Source organism: Panthera pardus, unplaced genomic scaffold (assembly GCF_024362965.1).
Source record: "Panthera pardus isolate Hobbes unplaced genomic scaffold, ASM2436296v1 HiC_scaffold_2, whole genome shotgun sequence".
Taxonomy (NCBI): domain Eukaryota; kingdom Metazoa; phylum Chordata; class Mammalia; order Carnivora; family Felidae; genus Panthera; species Panthera pardus.
The window spans coordinates 59,842,669-59,865,130 of NW_026526765.1; the positions used below are offsets into that span (position 1 = coordinate 59,842,669).

The following is a 22,462-nucleotide window of genomic DNA, read 5'->3' on the forward strand; positions in this document are numbered from 1 at the left end:
AGGGCGGTATACTTGAAAATATTTCTCCTTGATGCTTCCCAGACAATTTGGGGATTACTCTGGGGACCACAGTCTCCCTTCTGATTCTTGCAGAGGGTGAAATTATTAATGTCCCCTCAGCTTGGATGAGTTTCATTCCCTTGAAGTTTTTCAGGGTTTAAAAAACAGATGGGAGTCAGGGGGAGGGTATCTGTTCTGGGTGTGGACAGAGGTTTTCCCAGGAGTGAATTATGCATGCAAAGCCTGCTGACTCAGCACCCTCACGCTGAAGTCCCTGTCTCCCACCCCTGTCTCTTAATTTCAAATGAAGTTTGTGGCTGGCATACACTTTCACAGGTATTGCCTGCAGGCTTGAGAAATGACCCAGATGTGTCTTCTTTCAGGCTTTACGAAGGCAAAGAACAGATGGAGTTTGAAGAATCCATGAGACGGCTCTTTGAATCCATCAACAACCTGATGAAAAGTCAGTATAAAACAACCATCCTTTTGCAGGTTGGTTTACACTACAAAAAAAAAAATCTCTTTTCCCTTGGTCATCTGGTAAATAACAGCATGCTGAGATAATGTCTACTTTTGCTTGAGCGTGTAGCCCTGTGTTAACTGAAGGCCTGGGCTGGCCACATGGCACAAGGATCATGGACACCAAAGGGCTCCTCAGGGCAGGAGAAAGTGTATTTATTGTTTGTTGCTGTGAAAGTAACAGTGCCTCTTTTTTTTTTTTAATAATTCTGAAGCTTTTGCTACCTGGAAGGTAATAGGTTGACCTTGATCCATTTGTAATGGGGACAGGTGGCAGTCTCTGAAATTCCTCTACTTTTGATTCTCAGCTCCATAAGCTCAGATCCCCTTTGTGGGTTAGAGTCTCCCCAATAAATAGGAGACACTTTGGAGAGAGAGGTCCTCCAATTGATGGTTCTACAAACTCTGTCAATCTTTTTTTTTTTTAATGTTTTTTTTTTTTTATTTTTGAGAGAGAGAGAGACAGGCAGTGTACAGGGAGGGATGGAGAGAGACAGAGACAGAATCTGAAGCTGGCTCTAGGCTCTGAGCTGACAACACAGAGCCCAACACGGGGCTTGAACCCAAGAGCCATGAGATCATGACCTGAGCTGAAGTTGGATGCTTAACCGACTGAGCCAACCAGGTGCCCCCAAACTCTGTAAATCTTTGAGAAACCTTGAGACCTACCCCTAAGTTTGAGAAAGAGTTTAGCAGCAGAGAAGCTGAATGAAGAGGCTGTTTCAAGGAGACTTCATAACTTTCACAAAATTGACACATAAGTGCTCAGGAGGGGCTGCCTCATGTCATATGAATAAGAAGCAAACACATTTGTCTGAACCAGTGAGTTAACATAGATGACTTCTTCTCCTACTTTTAATCAGAGTTATCCTTTTGGTTGCTAATATAAATATCTGCTATGACTCTGACTGGGATCACCCAGCCTCTGGCTAGAACGAATGAGGTACTAGTGTCCAGCTAGAATGCAGGTGAGGAGTCAGAGGCAAACATCTGTCTAGGGAGTATCCACTGCTAATGCACAGGTTCCAAACTTTGCACATTCGAATGTCTTGGAGATCTTTAAATTATTTTTTAATATTTGTTTATTTGTTTATTTATTTATTTATTTATTTATTTATTTATTTATTTATTTGAGAGAGATTGCTTGAATGGAGGAGGGGCAGAGAGAGAGAGGGGGAGAGAGAATCCCAAACAAGCTCCATGCTGACAGTACAGAGCCTGACATGGGGCTTGAACTCATGAAACAGTTAGATATCATGACCTGAGCTGAAACCAAGAGTCAGATGCTTAACTGACTGAGCCACCCAGGAGTCTTGGGGATCTTTAATAAATTCTGATGCCTAGTTACCACCACCAGACAATCTAATTTCATCAGTATGGAGTGTGACCAGGGCAAATGGGAGTTTAAATAGCTCACTGGTGTCAACCAAAGTTCAGGAATCACTCTGCTAATGACATATTTTGATTGAACAGATGTTAGGGAACTGTGTGTGTGTGTGTGTGTGTGTGTGTGTGCGCACGCATGCACACGCATGTGCGTGTGTGTATAGTGGGAGGCTTTGTCTAGTCTAGTTCACCAGTGTATCCTTAGTACCTGAACAGTCCTAGTACATAGTTGGTGCTTAATAAATACCTGTTGAATGAATGACTCCTGGGATAAGTGTGAAAATCTCTATGTCATAGATGTGGAAACTGAAGCTCAGAGTCGATACCACTTCCTCAGGCTCCATGGTAGTCAGGGGTATGGCTGGTGTTCAGATCTCCTCCTGCCTGGCTCTGAAGACCATGCTCTGAGCTGCTCCATTACACTGTTCTTTACGCTATACCTTTAGCACCTACTGAGGATATGACTGGAGATGAGTCTTAGAGTTTTTACCTTCCCTTCCCTTTTGCTGTTTTTTTTTTTAAGTCTTCCCTCATGATTTTTTTTTTTAATTTTTAATGTTTATTTATTTTTTGAGACAGAGAGAGACAGAGCATGAATGGGGGAGGGGCAGAGAGAGAGGGAGACACAGAATCGGAAGCAGGCTCCAGGCTCTGAGCCATCAGCCCAGAGCCCGACGCGGGGCTCGAACTCATAGATCATGAGATCGTGACCTGAGTTGAAGTCGGACGCCCAACCGACTGAGCCACCCAGGCGCCCCTTCCCTCATGATTTTTCAAACCTCCGTCATTTTACAAAAAAGAGGATAACAAGAGCAGGGGGCAGCATAAAGAAATGTGATAAGAACTGGAGCCTGTCACCCCGCCTATAACATATTAGAAGCAGCCGAGCTCCCAGTGGGAGGCCACACAGTGTTAGGATGTTTCCTGAGGGCTGGGTTTGACTGGTTGCAATAAGAGAGGCTATAGCATCGAGTCAGGGTGGACATAGCTGTAAGGAAGCTAAAGTATGAGGAAGCAGAAGTGATGGACAAATGAAGGAAGCCAGTTGTTTGGGGAGAGAAAGGAGCAGATGCCCCAGAAAGTAGAGGTGCCAGGAAATAGACCACTGGCCTTGATAAAGACACAGGGAGTCAGCTATCATGGAGCCACTCCTAATGTCAGCACCTATTTTCCAGTGATGAACTACGTGTATCTTGGGGGAAGGAACAAAGAGGAGGCAGAAAGAAAGGAGGAGAAAGAAAGGAAGCTACAAAGCAAAGAGGAACCAGCAAGTATCTATGGCACTGAGGAGACGTGGGTCAACAAGAGTGTTCCTGCTCAGCTGTATGATTTTATGCTGGTCATTTAACCTCTCACTGTCTGTTTCCTCATCTGTAAGACCTCACTGTGTGAGGATCAAAAAACACCAGCTATGAAAGAGCAGATTATAAAATCCTATGCAAATGCAAGGAACTAATGTGATTATTATGGTCTGGGCATAAGTCTTTTTATCTAAGTTCTTACTGTCTGGGAAGTTATGTTAGAAATGCCTTATTTGGGGCACCTAGGTGGCTCAGTCTATTAAGTGTCCAACTCTTGATTTTGGCTCAGATCTCATCTCATGGTTTGTGAGATTGAGCCCTGCATAGGGCTCTGCATTGACAGCTCCTCTCTCTCTGCCTCTCCCCAACAAGTGCACACATGCTCTTTATCTTTCTCTCCCTCAAAATAAATAAATAAACACTAAAAACACTAAAAAAAAGAAATGCCTTATTTCCCCCAGGATTTGGGCCAGGTTATGCTGGTTTCTCCTCATGGGTTTCCACCCCAGAGCCATCAAAAGGGGCTTCATCTCTTTTTTAATTTGCTCTAAGGGTCAAATATAGCTTCCAGGATTTACATAAAATCAATGACAATTTCTAACATATTTCTATGGCTATTGAAAAGTTATCAAAGAAGTATGTAGCCATATATAAATATGGAAGGCAGTAACCTTTGAAGATTTAATGCTGTTTTAGGATGGGAAGTGTGGGCTAATGAGGGGAGAGGGGTCAAGTTTACTTAATGTTAACAAACTCCATATAAAGAATCTTCTTGGACTTTGACATTTGCCACAGGAGAAAGAGTTTTGGATTTCATGCCAGAGAGACCTGGGTGGAATTTCGGGCCTCTGTTTATTCTTTTATAAAATGGAAGGCCTAATGTCTAATTTAGAGGAAATGTTAAGAGGATTAAATAAAGTAATATATATAAAGCAAGAAATATAGAGCCTATTACACATTTCAATTTAAATGGATTGTTTTTAGCCATTTATACCTCACCATAAAACAGAAGATTTTGGAGCATTTTCCTGGAGTGGAAGGGGATATTTATATTCCTCACCTTGTCATATGAAGCTGAACAGTTTTAGGACATTTGGTTATTCAGCTAGATCAAGAAACATAGATATAAATTTCAGGTAGAATAAACCCACATGAACTGACTCTATAGGAAAGAAAGAAATGACAAATAGTACAAGGATGGCTGGAGTCCTGATTCCAAGCCTGCATGGGGTATGGTGGGAAAGAGTTCTGTGATCGATTAGTAGTGGCTTCCATAAATTTTGAGTGAGAGGGTAGAGTGAGAATGCCAAGGAGTACCATTCCTGGTTCCAACTTTACACTTCCAGACAAATAGCGGCTTATGGTGGAAGCTGTCATTCAAGTCCGCTTTAATTTAGCATAGAGCAGGTCTGGTTCAATCTCAGCTTTGTTCATTGTGGGTTCTGGGACCTAATCAAGTTATTTCTCATTTCTAAGACTCATCTGGCTTTTGTGAATTGCTTCCTGTAGTTTTCCTTATTGTTCAGAGTTGGCATGGCAGCAGCTAACCCTAAACTATGGAGAATTTAAAACCAGCCATTCAAAGAAGGTAGAAGATCATTAAAAATACCTTCCTTTGATGGAGTACCTACCATGTGCCAGGCATGAAGCTGGGCTCTTCACACACAGTGTTTTTCATCCTGCCAGAGATCTGCAAGGAATCACTGTCTTTGGTGTCCACAGGAGGCTCATAAAGTTAAATAATTCATCCCAAATTATACCTAGCCACAGTGGTGGAGCTAGGATTTGAATCTTCCCACGTCTCTTGATTCCAAAGTTAATGTTTTCTCTACCACAAGGCATGGATTAGGATGGGAGTTTCCATGTATTTTCTTTTTTTTTTAATATTTATTTTTGAGAGAGACAGAGAGAAACAGAGCATGAGCAGGGGAGGTGCAGAGAGAGAGAGAGAGGGAGGCACATAATCTGAAGCAGGCTCCAGGCTCTGAGCTGTTACAAGAAGAGCCCAACGCAGGGCTCGAACCCCTGGACCACGAGATCATGACTTGAGCCAAAGTCGGGTGCTTAACTGACTGAGCCACCCAGGCACTGCTCCATGTGTTTTCAGTAACAGGCCATAAGCTTACAAGTCCCTATGTGTGCCAGCCTTGTGAGCACTGTTGATAAAACTGATGGTAGGTGGAGAGGATCAAAATCAGACACTAGTGAATTGGATATAGCTTAACTATGAGGAAAGGGCATTTGTTGACATTATGTAGACCCATTTGTTCCATTCTCCTTCAGGTCCAGGATTCATCATAATGCTCCAATTTGATGGTGCAAGTGAAAATAAATGAACAGCTCATATTGAATGGTACTCTCCCGTGGCAACTATGATTGTCCTGCATACTAATAATGCCACTAGAGTGTCCAAAGGGCAGGGTAGCTCTGTCTTTTGTATCCCCAGTATCTGAACCAGCAGCTGCCACTTAGTAGGTACTCGAATATTCTTTTGGCTAAATGAATGAAAGAGTGAATACAAGCTTCCACTGTTTTGTATTTTCACATTTATTATGTATCACATACTAAGCTGAGAGCTTTACATATATTGTTAGCTCATTTGATTTTTATAGCAACAACCTTAGTAGGCAAATACTCTTCTTATCTCTACTTTACAGATGAGGAAATGGAGTCTTAGTGAGGTTGAATAACTTAACCACAACTAAGAAGGGGCAGGTCTGGGATTTGAATCCAGACTGTGTAAGTTCAGAGTTTGAGTTCCTAATCACCACCGAACAAAGCATAGTTTCATGAAAGACCCAAGTCTTCCTGCAAAATGCCAAGTAGATAAGCAGTAAGCGACAGTAAACAATAGTAAAGATGGATAGATGTTTGGTCCACAGACACGAAGGCAAGCTAATTAAGAATACATTTTTCTTTCCTCTCTTTTCATTGTTTATTAGTGTAAAATGTTCAAATGCCTGAACTAAGGGAAGAAAGTGGTCCATTCTTGTGAAGTGGCCTACAGCTGTAGGCTAAATTCCCAAAGTAGGAGAAACAAGACTTATTATTTAACTTGTCCCTTCCCAATTGTATATCCCATACTTACGCGTAATATTTGAGGACAATGGATTCAGTGGTGGGGAGGATGAAATTTTGTTCCAGTGAGGCTGTTGTAGTAATATGGATAACTAATATTTAATCTTCACATCGGCTTCTAAGTTAGGTAACTTTATTCCTCCATTCTCCTGGTGAGGAAACTAGAACACAGAGTTAACTTCCCCAAGGCCACACAGATAAAAGTGGTCCACAGGGACTTGACTCAGACAATCTCACTCTTCAGCCAGCCATTTGTAAACACTGAACTCCCCTGTTCCCACCAAGCTTTGGGGGCCAGCATAATGTTGCATTATGGAAAGCATGGAGACTCATGTATTCTGGAATGTGTTGGTCCCTATTTCCTTCTCTTTCCCTGAAATATTGGTGAGGAGGCTGACTGTCCTGAGAGAGCTGCATGTACTTTCCTTAGGGACAGCTCTGCATCTCTAGGGAAGCTGTCTTCTTGTGGTCATGCTGTGGTGAATTTCTGTGACATTGTCCAGTTTCCACGGACCTTAACCATCCATTGCTTGGCAAAAATTAAAGGACTGAATATTGGTGGGTTGGAAATACTGTCTGTGTTCTTGAGTGAGGAAGAGGTCCAGTGCTCTCGTATGATCTTGCATCACTGCAAGGTGTGCTCTTTTTGGCTAAAATTCTGTCTACTGGCATTGGTGCAGTTCAATCTTCCTCCATTTGGAGGAAACACTCAAAAAGAAAATCCACATTGATTTTGAGGGAGTGTAGCTCTTTGGTTTTGATTTTTGTTGTTATTTTTAAATACTTGCTGTTTCCTAGCAGCCCAGAATTATCAATTCTAGAGAAGTCCATCTGGATAATAATCATCTCAAGTGACCTCCCATGACTTCTCTCTGGGTCAGTGAAACCACTACTGTTTGGTTTGGACCTGGCTGTCTTCTTGAGGCTGATACTAGCCTTTGATAGCCTTTGAGAGGGGTCCAGAGTTCGTGATTAATCTAGAAGACCACTTGGTGCCACATGGTAAGCTAATTATTAAGTTGGCAAATGTTTTCCTGGTCTCTGTTCTTACAACCCCTGATATATGTGGTGAGGAAGACTCTTCACTGAGGAGATGTCAGGAAAACTGTAACTTCTTTTCAAAAATTATCCTTATAAAAAGGGGAAGGTTCTCTGCTTCCTTTCCCAAATCATCCTTCTCTCCCCCATCAAAACCTCCTCATCTTCTAACATGGAAGCCTTTCCTTACAGCAGGGTGAGTGGTAGCAAAACACACTGGTCAGCTGGACAGAATCAGGTACATATTCTTTCTATGCTGCATGGTAGCTGTGTGGCTTCTGGCAAATTATTTAACCTCTCTCTGCCATAGTTTACTCACTGGTAAAATGGGATGACAGTACTATTCCTAGAGTAGTTGTAAAGTGCAATGAGATCATGCATGTAAAGTATTTAACGCATTTAAAGTTTCTAGTAATGGTTGTTATTTTAAGACTGTTATATACATTTATATACATTCACATAAACTTGTCTGTATATGTTTTTCTTAAATATTATATGCAATACAGGAATATATACTATGGAATAAAAGTAACAACACGGCAATATTATTTTATGTATAATAGTAGTATTAATGGGAGTGCAAATTATGCCAACAAAGTAACATAGTTCCCAAGAGGCCAGTGGGTCTAGAATGCCAAGCTGTTTCTGGTTTCCAGGCTTTAGAAACATGCAACAAATGGAGGTCTCCAGAGGATCTTATGGCTGAGCTGTTCTGCCTTCTGGGGGAGCTTGGTGGTTGCCCCTGCTGCACCCACCTGCTATTACTCCATTCATGTGTGTAAGAGCCATGTGAAAGGGAGAACTACGGACAGGAGCCCTGCGGCCAGTGCTGCAAACTTCCTGGGTCAGAGATGAGCTGCCCTCCTTGGAAAAGGAAACCACAGGCCTGCTGCTTCTCTGTGAGGCCGCCTGGATCAGATGGAAGTTTGATACTCTCCAGTTGAGTTGATAACACCCTCTGAGTCTCAGGGCGACAGCTACTTAGTTTGTTTTACTTTATTGCCAGCCCAGAGCTGAGAAGCTGGGAAGATTGGCTCCTTCTGAAACAGTCCTTGTTCCAGCCCTGTCCAACTTCTCCTTCCTAATAGCTGAAGTGTTTATGTGTGTCAGTGTAAACTTCTGGTGACTGCAATTCTACAGCATCACTTCAAAGCCCTGGAACAATATGCAGCCCTTGAAAGCCAATAACTTGCTGCCGGCACTGAGGTCTTGGCTTTCTCAACTTGCTGAGGGTTCTATTTCTGTTTCTGTCCTCTCACTTTGGTCTTAATTATGATGAGTACATATTATACTTTGTCCAGGTGCTGTGGAATGAGGGCAGGGGTTTGAGGGATGAAATAAGGTGAAATTCAGCACATACACTTTTGGGTGCCTACTGTGTGCTGGAAATTGCAATAGGTACATGATATACGTTATTTCACGTCATTTCCCTTTTACCCCACATGAAGATGCTGAGGCTCAGGGCATGAAGAAGTGGGCCTTGTTGCATGCAGGGTCTAGGTGGAGTGCTGGGGTTCCTGTCCAGGCCCCTGCGGGCCCAGAACTCTGTGTTCTTTAGCCTAAGAGTGAATGGAAGGACAGTTTGCTAGGAGTGCTTGAACCAGCCTTTATCAGAGCATGCGCCTCAGCACAGGGCATCTCTTTAGAATTTAGACATTGTAAACAAGCTGCCCATGGTGGGGGGAGCGCAGCCTGCCCATGTGTTTGATTTGGCTAGCATGGTGTTAAAAGAGGTGAACCAGAACAACTTATTCTTTAGAGAGAATGTGGGTTCCACACACTTCATTACTTCCACTGGCCCAGACTCATTCCATTTCACTTCTTTCTTTTGCTCTCCCAGCCCTTCAGCCATCTGTTTTTGCCACGTCTGCTTGGGGTTTCCTGATAAAAATGGCCTTGACCAACGAGGTTGGAATGTGCTAGACACTGTAACTGCCTGGAGGGATGTTATAGTGTGTCTTAGCATATCGCAATTCTGAAAAGTTCTGCAATTAAAACAAAAAAGAAAGTTCACTGGTTTATTTTTGCCTAAACCAAAGTTTCCCCAAAATTATTTTATTGCAAGTCCTTTTTCCCCTCACAGAATACCCAACACCATCCTGTGGAACAAGAGTGTCCCAATAGAGCATCAGCTTTAGAATCTTGTTATCTCTTGTCATCTTGATTTGAAAGAATAAAAAATGAATTCCTAGACACAAGATCAAATAACTATAAAGAAAAAGTCTGACAAATCTGACAACATACAGATTAAAGTTCTTCTGTGCAATGAAAGCTCTGATAAACAAAGCTGAAAGACAAGCAGCAAATAGGACAAGCAAAAGGAAATTCTTCCAATTTTTTTTTTTACTGCAAAATGGCTAATTTTAGTGATACATAAAGAATTTCACGAACCAATAAGAAAATAAATCACCCAAAAGGGAAATGAGGAGAGGATATGAACAAGCAAGTTAGTAAAGACAGATGTTCAATAAATATACAAAAGGTGCCCAATGCACTAGAAACCAAAGATTTGTAAATTAGTTGCAAATTATACATCCATTGACAAAACTAAAAACATTTGTATACCAGTGTTAGCATAGGGAAAGGAGTAAAAGGAAATTAGTTATCACTTCTTTCTAATGTAATATGACAATATTTCCTATATATAAAAATATATATGATATATTTATAATATATAAATAAATATATAATATACAAACATATAAATAATATAATTTATATAATATATGAATAAATATAGAATATATTTATAATATATTATATGTATTTATATAGAATATATTTATAATATATAAATACATACAATGTATTATAAATATATTTTATATTTATTTATATATATACACATTTTGATGCACTAATTCATCTTTGAGCAATCCCTCCTGCAGGGATTCTCACAGGTACACAATTGTATATGCTAACTGTTTTCTTACTACATATTTTATAATAAAGAAAAACTGAAACTAGTGTGAACTCCATCAGGGAAGGGGTTAGAGAAGGTACCATGTGCCCATAAGGGCATTGCTAACTAGTGGTTGGATATGAAGGGTGTGCAGTCTATGTGATAGCATGCAAAGATATCAGTGCTAGATGGTTCACTGCAAAAAACAAGGTGCAGGACTGTATAAATCAAGCACACACACACACACACACACACACACACACACACACACGTGTGCGTGCACCTGTGCACATTCTTGCATAGAAAACAGTCAAGAAGGAAACTCACCACAGTGTTGACGGTGGCCCCTCTGGGGAATAAGGATTTGGGCTGAGATGGAGATGTGAGACTTCACTGACACTCTTCACCTTAATACTTTACTTTATCCTGTGTGATGTTTTTGTACATTGCACTTATATTGCTGACTTTTGAAAATCATAAACAATGAGAACAAATGAAAGGATGAAGGCATAGAGAGAGACAATTGCTGTTTGAGTGAGGTGGGCACGTAGCTTAAGGCTTCTGAGGGGTGGCTATCCACGCAGCCTGCCTGAGTTTGAATCGTGGCTCTCCTACTTGCTAACTTTGTGACTTTTGGCTCTTTAATCTTGGTGCACAAGAGGTTCCTTATCTATGAAAATAGTATTTCTCCTGTAGGTCTGACATAAGGTTTAAGAAGATAGTCTGTCAGGTGTTCAGTGCCTGCCCCAAAGTTCTCCGAGAATGAATAGTCATAATTATTATTTATGTTAACTAAGAAACTCAGCTATATATGGTTAGAAGTAAGATTTTCTTTAAGAAAGGAATTTTCAGTATTTTTATTTTGGTCTGATCATTAGAGGGTGATAGATACATGTTAGCTATAGTACAGTTAGAATATAAAGAAAAATAAAAAGAAAAGTTTAAAATGCATCCTTCCACTAGATTCTTCAGTGTTGTTTTCCAGCCATGTGACTTAAAACTCCTTCTGTAGAAACTGCAGTCTACTCTGCTGCTTAGCAAAGGATGCTGCTATGTGGGGAACTGGGGGTGTGTCTCATACTCTGGCGGCATCAGTTAACTTGCACCGAGGAAAGAAACAGGCAACAAGCAGTGCACAGCTAGTATGCTAACCCAGCTAGTGGACCAAAACATTCCCACCATTGTTCACAAATTGGCCACGGTGAGAAAATATGAATAACTTAGTCCAAGCTGTCCTTGCCACCAACAATACAATTCAAACACACTATCTTCCAATAATAATAGAAGTTACCACTTAACGCGCTCCAAAATAAGTATGCTGGCTCTCTGTTGGATGCCTCATGTATATTATTTTTAATTTTTCCAATCCTGCAAAATAGGCACTGTTTTCCCTATTTTACAGATAAGGACATTGAGACATCAGAGAGGTTACGTTTTGTCCAAAACCACATGGTTTCTAGGAGTAGAACCAGGATTTGACAGCAGGTGTCTAACTTCAAAGTCTGTGATCATTGTATACATTACTTCCTCCTTGAAGATAGAAGAACTTGTGCCTTACTTTTGTAATCAAAGAAGTGCATGCTAATGTTTCAGTCTACATACAGTGTCTTGTATCTCTCTGTAGGAGTGCCCAGGATTCAGGGTCATTCTCTCTTGATCCCTCTCACGTGTGAAGTACCCTCCTCACCATGTGGAGTTGTTGGATGTGGGCATCCCTTATGTTTATTTCACTTTCCACCTAGGTGGCAGCTTTGAAATACATCCCATCTGTCCTCCATGATGTGGAAACAGTCTTTGATGCGAAGTTACTCAGGTGAGAGCTCACCATGTGCTTTCCTAGGCTCTGATGGCAAGCCAGGGGTTCAGCGGGAATGGAGGAGTGCTTTTATGGGGGGGGGGGGGTTCTAGATGGGCATTTGGAGCTGGGGTGGGGAGGACACATGGTGGGAATTTGGTATAGGGCCTCCACTGTGGGATTTTGACATTCTGGTTTTATTTTGCCAGACTTTGGTGAACACCAACATAAAATAAACTTCCTTCTTTGGTGACACAAATGATGCAGCATGCAAACATATAGATTAAAGAACTGATAGTTGCTGTAAATGTCTTAATTTCATTTGGACTTGAAGGTTATTTGGTGGTCCCAGTCTATGCCCTCTATGCCGGATAGTTACAAATGGGGAGCAACCTTACAGGAATAATAGAGATAGGCTCCCATTTGCTTTCTCCTTCTTTACCCCACTTGTTTCATGAGATGAACACATTAGTTTAGGGTGATCATGATGTTAGATAGAGGCATCTGAACCAGTATGTCCTTTCCTCTTTTTCCTAAATTCACCTAAGTTCCGAGATAACATATAGATGATTTTAAAAACTTTTTTTATTGAAATACTTTCAGGTTTAGGAAAGAGTTGCAAAGATAGCATGCCCTTCACCGAACTTCTCTTAAGAAGTTCAAATTTTACGTGACTATGGCATATCCATCAACACTGAGGAATTACCATCATTGTAATTCTATTCACTGCATCCCAGGCTTTATTTGGATCTCATTGGTTTTCTCACTAATGTCCTTTTTTTCTTTGTATCAAGATGTCTGCTGGCTTCTTCTCATCCTTCTGGTCTCAAATGAAATGTTATCTTCTCAGAGAAGCTACTTCTGAATATTGTAAATAAATTAAATTTCTCCCCCACCCCCTACCCCATTACTCTGTGATGCAACTCCTATTTATTTTCTTCATTGCACGTATCCCTTTGTCTTGATTTGTTTGCTTCTGTGTTGTAATGTCGACCTCCATCAGAATGTAAGCTCCATGCCGACTGGGACCAAGTTTGTTCCTACTGTATCCCCACTGTTCTGCACACTGTCTGTCACACATTAAATAGATGCTTAACAAGTACTTGAAAGAATGAATGAGCACAATGAGATGATTTTGGAAAGCTGACAGGGGCTATAATTCTGTTTCAGCGGCGTCTTTGTGTTCACTCTATCTGGGAAGAACTATCTTCTTTTTCATGTCCTAAACTAGTTCTAACTCACAACTTTTCATAGCTTTTTTTAAAAAATAAGGACCCTTCTGATCTTAAGACTTATAAAGCATTACTAACTATAAAACATTAGTAAATAAAATGTTATGGTAACAAAATCAGAACCTGGTTTTAAATCCTTGTTTTTCAATGCCCCCCTCCCCCCAGCTACACAATCTTAGGAAAGTTAGTTAACCTTTCTGAACCTTAGTTTTTCCACTTGTAAATTGGCATAAGTATTGTATCTATCTCAGAGAGTCATGAGGTTTAACTAGAATAATGGATGTAAAGTGCAAAGCACGTGTCTGATACACATAAGGGCTCAGGGTTACTGGTATCATTTTCAGGTTTTCGCATCTCTTTGGATGCTATTAGTAGTCAACACTAACACCAATGACATAAAAGCTTACTATGCATCTGATGCTTTGCCAGGATCTGTGGGGCCAAGGAAGCAAGATGTATGTCGTTTCTGCCTCCACAGAGCTGGCAGTCTGGGAGTAGATTGTAAGTGCCAAGATGTGGGAAACATCTAACTTGATCTAACTTGTCTTCTGCATTCCTATTTTTCCTGTCCTCAGCCAACTCCTATATGAGTTCTACACCTGCATCCCCCCTGTGAAACTCCAAAAGCAGAAAGTCCAGTCTATGAATGAGATAGTCCAGAGCAACCTCTTTAAAAAGCAAGGTGAGTGCAAAGCATCCTGGCTGGGTGAGTGGTGCCATAAACCACATGCTCAACAGGCCAGAGAAACCTACCCAGTGACTCAAAGGTTTCTTCTCTAACAACTCCCTCAGTCTGAATAAATGCAAAAAGTAGGAAGTAGCTGACAACTTAGCCATCAGAATCTAAATTGATTTTAGGAAAGCTTAGGTTGCATTGTTTGCTCCTCCTGAGAGAGTTTAATGAGGTGGTAAATTTGGAGTCATATCTTTAGGTCATTCTGCCATGAGATTTTCCCCTACACGGTTTATACTTCTATGAATGTCTTCAACTTGAGAGGAAGTAGGTAAAGTTTCTTTTTTGGTAGAAAGAACCTGTAACAGAGAAGTTTTCAAAGTTTCCAGAGTGTAAGAATAAACTAGAGAGCCAATGCGGATTCCTGTGACCCATCTCAGATTCTGATGGAGTAGAAAGTAGAGGGGTTTTTGTTTTAGTTTTGCAAAATGTAAATTACCTTTGAATAGCTAATGTGTTTACATGGATCAAAATGCAAAGGTATGAAAAGGTACCACATGAAAAGAGTTCCTCCAGACCCTCTTCATAATCTCTCTGATCTCTTCTCCAAAGGCAACCAGTGGTTCCAGTTTCTTTTTTTTTTTTTTAAATGTTTTTTTTTATTTATTTTTGAGACAGAGAGAGACAGAGCATGAGCAGGGGAGGGGAAGAGAGAGAGGGAGACACAGAATCCGAAGCAGGCCCCAGGCTCTGAGCTGTCAGCACAAAGCCCGACGTGGGGCTCGAACTCACAGACCGTGAGATCAGGACCTGAGCTGAAGTCAGACGCTCAACTGACTGAGCCACCCAGGCGCCCCCAGTGGTTCCAGTTTCTTGTGTTTGCTTCCGGGGATACTCCATGTATAAGCGATCAGACACATTTATACTATACGTTCTTCCCTGATCTTTTATTATTATTATTACTCAAATAATAGTATAATATCCAACTGTCCTGTACTTTGCCTTTCTTCACTTGCCTTTCTCAAGAGCAGGGAATGGCACTAGTTTTGGGCAGGAGCTTCTGCTCACCCCAAACTGATCTCTGGTAACCACCAGTCCTCTGACCAGTGCCCCACTGCTAAGAGCCTTGGGGTGCCCTGTTTTTTAAGGTCAGTGACCTAGAGGGCCACACCTCTGGATATGGCCAGGCAGGATTAGAAGTCAGTTCGTCATTCACCTCATCTCCAGCATCATTTGACATTTCTGATATCAATCCTATCTGTGAGGATGAGAAAAAAATGATTTTTGAGGGTCAGCACTGTTTTCTGTATGCTAAGGCCAACACTTCCCAATTTTTAATTCCTCTGTGTCCACACTGGTGTCAGTGATAAAATGAGAAGCAAACTGTGCAAGAAGCAAGAGGTCTTAGGAGGCAGAGAATCTGTCCTCACCCAGCTGAAATTTATTCAGAGAGCTGGGCTTGAATACTTACGTAAATTGCCTAGTAATCACAGAAATATTCAGCAGCCACTTCACTGTAAATATTCTTTTCCCCCAATGCCTGGTTAACATAGTGCATCCAAAATTGCTCTCTGAATTCCTGTCCCTGGAGTTAAGGGTGGGAGAAGGGCATGGGAAGAAAAGTGTTCTTGTGATTTTATATTTGTGTCTGTGGTTTCCTGACCATTCAGACAGATGTGTGACAACAGATGAATGCAACAAATACATGGTTTGTTTGTACAAGGTGTTTTGTGGCAAGGTGATTAGAAACTAATCCTGGTAAGTCTTCTTGCATCTGTTGTGTACTGGGTTTTTTAAGTGGACATTCTGTGGTTTTCATGTTCTGACTTCCACATCAGACTGAGTTGCCCTCACTCTGAAAGCCTTGAAATATGCCTGCCCCTTTCTGCCCTGGCAGTTTCTTCCTGGATTTCGGGAGGTGTCACTGTGGAGACTGTAGAGATGAATTGAGTCCCACCCTAGGGACCAGGACGACTTCAGGTACATATGGTGCTGCACTGCACAGGCAGCAGAGAGTGGGGCTACTTGGCTTCCCCTCATTGTTCAGAGCTGCCGTCATTGCAGGGGCCCGGCTTAGCATCAAGGCCAGATGGAGTGCCAGCACCGTCCTGGATTGGGCATGTGGTGTCGACTCCAGGCTGGTGGAAGTTGGAGTAACTCCTATACTGGAGTCACATCTCCCGGGCTGGTGGTGGCCCCCAAGAGTCAGCATAATCACAGGCTGGACAGTTGTTACCCACCAGTCCTGCTGTATCTCTGAGTTTCAGATTCGGTAAAAACCCTCTGTTTAATATTAACAGACAGAAGGCCAGCCCCAGCGTTGTACACAGTTGGAAAAGAAATGCAAAGTTCTTCCCTTTAAACACTTACAGAGACCAGAAATAGGTGGACAGAGAACTCTTTGGAGACATCTTTCAAAGGGGAGGCAATGTGTAATTAGTCTATCCATCACTGGTTCACATGTGAAAGCAGTATGCACAGCTTAAAGGTAACTCCTCTCCCACTATTGATTTGCTAAGTGAACCCTCTTCCCAAAATAACCCCAAAGGGAAACATCAGCTTATGCCTCTTCTTAAGTGCTCAGGTTCCAAATTAATACAATCTGAATTCATACGTGCTTGCTGGGTCTCATTGGCTCTTGGGTATCTCCTTTATACCCTTAAATAAAGTGAGTTTGGTTCCTTGGCCAAGTTTGAGCCGAAATGAAATCCCTCCTGTTGTTCTCCCTGTGAAGTGTCCTGTGCCTCAGGGATGTGATTTGCTTTGAGCCTGCACTCATTTAACTGCCAGATGTGCAAATTGCCTGGAGTATTGTCGGTGACATTAGCTTGTACTCACAGCCTTAAACATGTGTATTGACATCAAGCAGAGGGGCCAGAAGGCTTTTAAGCACTTTCTGAAATGTTGGCAGACTATCCTATTGGCCTATCTTCAGGAGGATCCTATGGAGAGGGGGGAGAGACAAGGTTTACTGGTTAAGGACACCGTTCTTGTATATCACTAGGCCTGGGTTGAATTCCTAGTTCATTTTCTTATTAGCTGTGTGATTATGGGCAATTTACTTAACCTCTCAGATCCTTAGTAAGCTCATCTGTGAAATGGAAAAATAATAACCATGTCTATGTTAGAAGGCTACCATGTGGCTAATGAAGTGAATAATGCATTTAAAGTACCTATCACAGCACAGTGTCCTATACTAAGTGATAGCTGTTATTATGGGTGTTGTGGTTATTATTCCTGCTGCCCCTTCCATTTTCCTAGCTTCTGTTCTGACTTCCCAATTCCTTGCAATAAGAGGGTCCCTTCAAATGTGACAGTTGCATGGAAGCCAAGCTTCCTTCCTTCCCTGGAAGCTACATGTATATCCTCAACCTCTGAGAAACACAGAACTTATTCAATAAAAAGGCCTTGGCCTATGTATGCTTCCTATTCTGATTTTGAATGTTTTTTTTTTTCCAATCTTAATTTCATTTCCCTTTATTTTTGCGAAAGGCCTGTGCTATGTATGCTACAAGAAATACAGGTCAGAGTGAGATGTTTGTGCTTTCTCGTTTTATTGTTTGTCTTGCTGTAGACCTCAACATAGTTACACAGTCTGGAACACTTGACAGCCATATTTTATGATGGTTTGTTCTGTAGGACTCTTTTAACACACACACACACACACACACACACACACACACACATACACACACACACGTGCGAGCACACACACACACTTTCCCCCCTTTTTTCTTTCACGGAAGCAATTAATCTCAACTTCTCCTAGACCTATTATCTTGAGTAAATTACTTAATAATTACTTAATCCTGTAAATCTCAATTTCTTCATCTGAAAAGTGGGAATAACCACAGAACGGGTATCATTGGGTTATTGTGTGGATTCAATGGCATAATATGGCCTTTTAGCTTGCGGTGTGAGGGAGTTAAGAGTCGCAAGCAGCCAAGGTCGCACAGGGAGTGGCCCACCCAGTGTGAATGATTTCAGGGTTCAGTGAGAGGAGACTAAGAAATCTGTGGAGACTAATTTGCTATCTTCTCTAAGTCAAGCTCAGACTTGCCCGCTGGTGGTGATGGGAGAAAGGAATAGATATGCCCTGAGAAAGCTCTGGGGGGAGTCTGCGAGAAAAGCAAACCTTATGTGCCTTTGGAACAGATTTGTCCCTATGAGAACCTAATCTCTAAGTAATGTGTCTTTTTAGTCTGATGCTAATCAGATGAACCATCTGGTTCAGTGTAAACTGCTTTAGGATCCACATTGCTCGCTTTTCTCAACTTCCAAAACAAACAGAGGAGGAAGAGAGGGAGAGACAGAGACAGAGATAGAGAAACAGAGAGAGACAGGGAGCAAAAGAGAGAGAGACAGAAGGAAAAAAACAAAAGGACAGAGAGAGACAAAGAGAAACAGAGAGAGAGAGACAGACAGAAAGTGAGACAGAAGGGAATAAAGAGACAGAAAGGGACAGACAGAGACAAGAGACACAGTGCTGACAGAGATCTGGAAATTCTTCTGGTGTTTATTTTCAGCTAGTAGGTTTTTCTTTGGAAACTTTGTTGAGCTCTTCTATGAGTACAAAGCATCCAGTTTTTCTTTTATCAGGATGTAATTTCCTTCTTTCCTCTTCCTCTTATCTGTTGCCCACAATACCCACAGCTCCCCATGGGGGGTGGGGGGCACAGGTGGCTGTGCCCAGTGCCATGGGGTTTATCTTTGCTAATCAGCACATCCCTGCAGCACTGGCCTGGGAGCAGAGGAGAGTCCTCTTGCTCTACAGTTATTACTGTGCTTGGTGAACTTATGTAACATCTCTGAACCTCCAGGATTCCACCTCTGAAGAATGTAAGACTGTTGCCATGAGAATACAGACTTTTGATTCAGGTAATTCTTGCTTCTGGTCCTGGCCTGGTTGCTTACTAGCTGTGTTCCTTTGAACAAGTAACCTCTCTGAACCTTGGTTTCTTACCTACAAAAATGGGATAACATATGTAAAACTACCCAGCAGAGTACTTTACGTACTTGCTGCTTACGTAAAAGTATCTATTGTATCTATTGCATAACAGTAATAGCCACAAGAATAATAATGCCATCAAAAGCATTTTAGAGCGAGACTTATATTTATTACATGCTAGCTGTGCATTAAGTGTTATAAAGGACATAAACATGTATTAAATTCTCACAACCTAATATCATAGGTATTATTATTCCCATGTTATATATGGGGAAACCAAGGCCTGGAATATCAAGTAACTTTTATCCCATGAGACCAAATATTACACAGTATATTAGGGTATTCATGTATTGGGCTATGTGATGCCACAGTAGGAAATACATACCTAGATCGCAGTGGTTTAGCAATGTAAAGGTTTATTTCTCTCTTTTGTAAAGTCTGATGGGGGGGCCCTGCACCTTTTGTCCCTTCTGAAGCTATTCTAGCTGGTACCATGGCCTCCATGTCAGCCTGAAAGTGACACCCACCAAGTGTATCCACAGTCCTTTGGCCAGAACCCATCACAAGTTCCTAACCTAGCTGCAAGGGAATCTGGAAGTGATGGGATACACATGGAATATTTGATGAGTGCTGTCTCTGCCATTCACAGGTAGTAAGTATTAGAGTTGGATTCAGGGCACAAGTCATTTGAATAACAAAACACATCTTCTTTCTACTATACGGTGCTTTATTCTCAGAATGAATAAAAAGGAGAAGACAGTGCCTATTTTCTTGTTGAAAGCACTTTCTTTTTCATATTAGGAGACATGCCTCACTGTTCCTCCTGAGGTATTTTTTTTCTTGTATCCTCCACTCCTTATCCCTGTTTCAAATGCTGGGCAACTCTCTGACGGCTGTGTATAGGGACCCTTGCCTGGGTGGGAAATGGAACTCCTGATGCTGTAACTTTTGCTATAACTTTTCAGAGCAGAGCTGCAGCAAACAGTAGTGTTAGGAGGCCACCTGGAGCTTGGAATGTCCACATCAGGCTGGGCTCTGAGACCATTCAGAAGGAAAAGGCAGTAAGAACAAGTCCTGTTCCTCCAGGACATGAGCTCGTCTTGTGGAGGGCTTCTTGTCTCTCCTGGCATTGTACACTATTGTACACAGCCTTCCATACTTCTATTCTTTGCAAATATTATCTAGGATGTGTTCTGCCTCCCTAGCGCCTTCCCCTACCCCCAGCCACTAACCAGCAGCTGCTACTCATCCCCTTAAGACCCAAACCAAATGTCCAGTCTTCAGTAGGTAGGCATGTCACGTCTGCCCCATTCAACACTTACTCAGTCTCTAGTGTAGGTTGAGCCTGGGAGGTAGTGGGGACACAACAGTCGCAAGTTTGCAAATTTCTGCATCAAGTTCAGTGTGCAAAGATGATACAGCTTCTAGTTTTTGTTTGTTTTTAATCTAATCTTTTTGAGTTTTCACTTCACATTGTACTGTGTCAATTTAAAGTTTTCATTTAGTGGTACCTTGTGGCTTCAGATGTAACCAGTCTTTCAGTTTCAAAATAGTCCCCTCCCTCTTTCCAAAGTTGCATCTGGAACTGTGTCCCAGGGACCAAATTAGGAAAGGGAAGAAAGACTTTGTTTTTGGCCTTCTCCACAACTTATCTAAAATGGTTCTCCTTGGGACTTTGGCTCAAGAGAGGTTGTTGAGACACACATGTCTTGTGGCTGTAGGTCTCAACCTCAAGCAGAGGGGGCACTAGCCTTCCCCTCTGTCACACCTTCCTTTCTGAGGAAGCCTTCCCCAACTCTTTCCCCAGGGGCTATAAAAGTGGGGTGGCTGCTAGGGTACCTGACCAATAGGGGAAGATGTGATGGTAGAGATTTCAGTATGATCAGAGTATTATCCTGGATTCACAAAGGGGATAAAACAAGGCACAGACCCTCTGTGAGGGTGATTTCTCAAACCTTAGGTGCACCTGCGGAGTTCATTAAAATTGCAGAATCCTGGACCGTATGCCAAAGATTGTGACTCTGAAGATGGAGTGAGTGATGTGCATGGTATCAGTCCTCCAAGGAGATTCTGACAGAGGTTGCCCTCCAGCTGATGCCTCTGGATTTGGAAACACAACTCCAGGAGCCTGGGTGAGGGAAAGGAAAGCAGTGCAGGTCATGAGAAGTGGCTCCCACGGTGCATAGTGCAGACTTCCATTGTGCTACTTGACATCCTGTAGTCTTGTTTGTCTGTTTATGGGGCTGTCTGTGCTGATGGAGCGGGCTGCTTATGGATAAGGGCTATGATTTATTTCTTTATGTGCCTACTCTCCTTAGAGTTCCATTGATACCAGCTTTCAGAAACTGGTCTTTGGACCTTGGCAGTCATATGATTAAATCGCCAGAGTTGCTTACAAAGAGGGAAAGGAAAGAAAGGACTTTACATGTACAGAACTGGAGGCATCACAGCACTTGAGTCATAATATATCTCATCATTGGTCCGCACAGGGGTCTGCTTTTGTTTATTTGCATATTCATTTAGTTATTGTTAACAATAAATTAAAGATTCATACACTCACTACCCAAAACAAAAACTAGAAACTTAACAATCAGTGGCATGTAACTGTGTGGCTCTTTCTTTACCAAAGGTGACCACATTCTAGAATCTTCTTTAATCATTTCTCTGCTTTCCTTTTTATGCAGTTTTATTGCATCTCTATATATCTAGTGCTTTGGTTATTTTATCTTTCTGAAAAGGGTATTGAAACATGAGTAAATTGGTGGAAGGGGGGACGCTTACTTTATTTTCACTTAATATTTTACTAAGATTCATCCATATTACATGTTGCTGGAGTTCCTTGTTTTGACAACTATGGAGGGCTTCATTGTGAATAAACTATGGAATTTTAAGCACTTGGACTGTTTCAGTATTTCTCTATGGTAAGCATTGCTACTAAGAATATTTTTGTACATGCTTCTTGTTGCAAATATCCAAGAGTCTCTTTGGGGAATACAACTACTAGAAGATTTGCCTGGTCATAAGGGACCTGAATACCTGACTTCAAGAGATGGTGCTAAACTGTTTTCTAAAGGTGGTTGCATCAGTTTACGTTCCCATCAGTGATGCATAAGGGATCCTGTGGATCCACAGTCGCTTCAACACTGGGTATTGTCCCACTTCTCAAGTTTTACCAAAGACATAGGTGTGAGGTTAAGTCTTCACTGTCTTGAGTTGCATTTCCTTGATCACCAGTGATGATGAAAATCTTTTCTGATGTTTCTTTGCCACTTGTGTTTCATGCCTGTGATAGGTCTGTCCAATTCTTTTGTTCATTTTTCTGTTGGGTTGATTGTATTTCTCTTATTGATTTGCAGGATTTTATATATTCTTCATATGCATCTTTTGCTGATCTTATGTATTAAGGATATCTCCTCTCATTTATATACTTATAACCTACCTTTTCATTTGCTTAAGAGCATTTTTCCTAACAGAAGTTCTTACTTTTAATATCAATTTATTGATCATTTTAATAGTCAAATCTTATTATGCCTTGTTTAAGAAATCTTTCCCAATCCCAAGGCTAAAAGATTTTCATTTATATTTTTACT

General features: G+C 41.5%; 1 protein-coding gene across 1 annotated transcript in view; it reads left to right on the top strand.

Moving 5' to 3' along the window:
* Positions 1 to 22,462, top strand: part of DOCK2 (dedicator of cytokinesis 2) — a 413,845-nt gene that overhangs the window by 107,631 nt on the left and 283,752 nt on the right. The window contains exons 23-25 of the mRNA XM_053907087.1: positions 384 to 492; positions 11,967 to 12,037; positions 13,827 to 13,933. Of these exons, the coding sequence (XP_053763062.1) occupies positions 384 to 492; positions 11,967 to 12,037; positions 13,827 to 13,933 (287 nt within the window). The remainder of the gene's footprint in view (positions 1 to 383; positions 493 to 11,966; positions 12,038 to 13,826; positions 13,934 to 22,462) is intronic.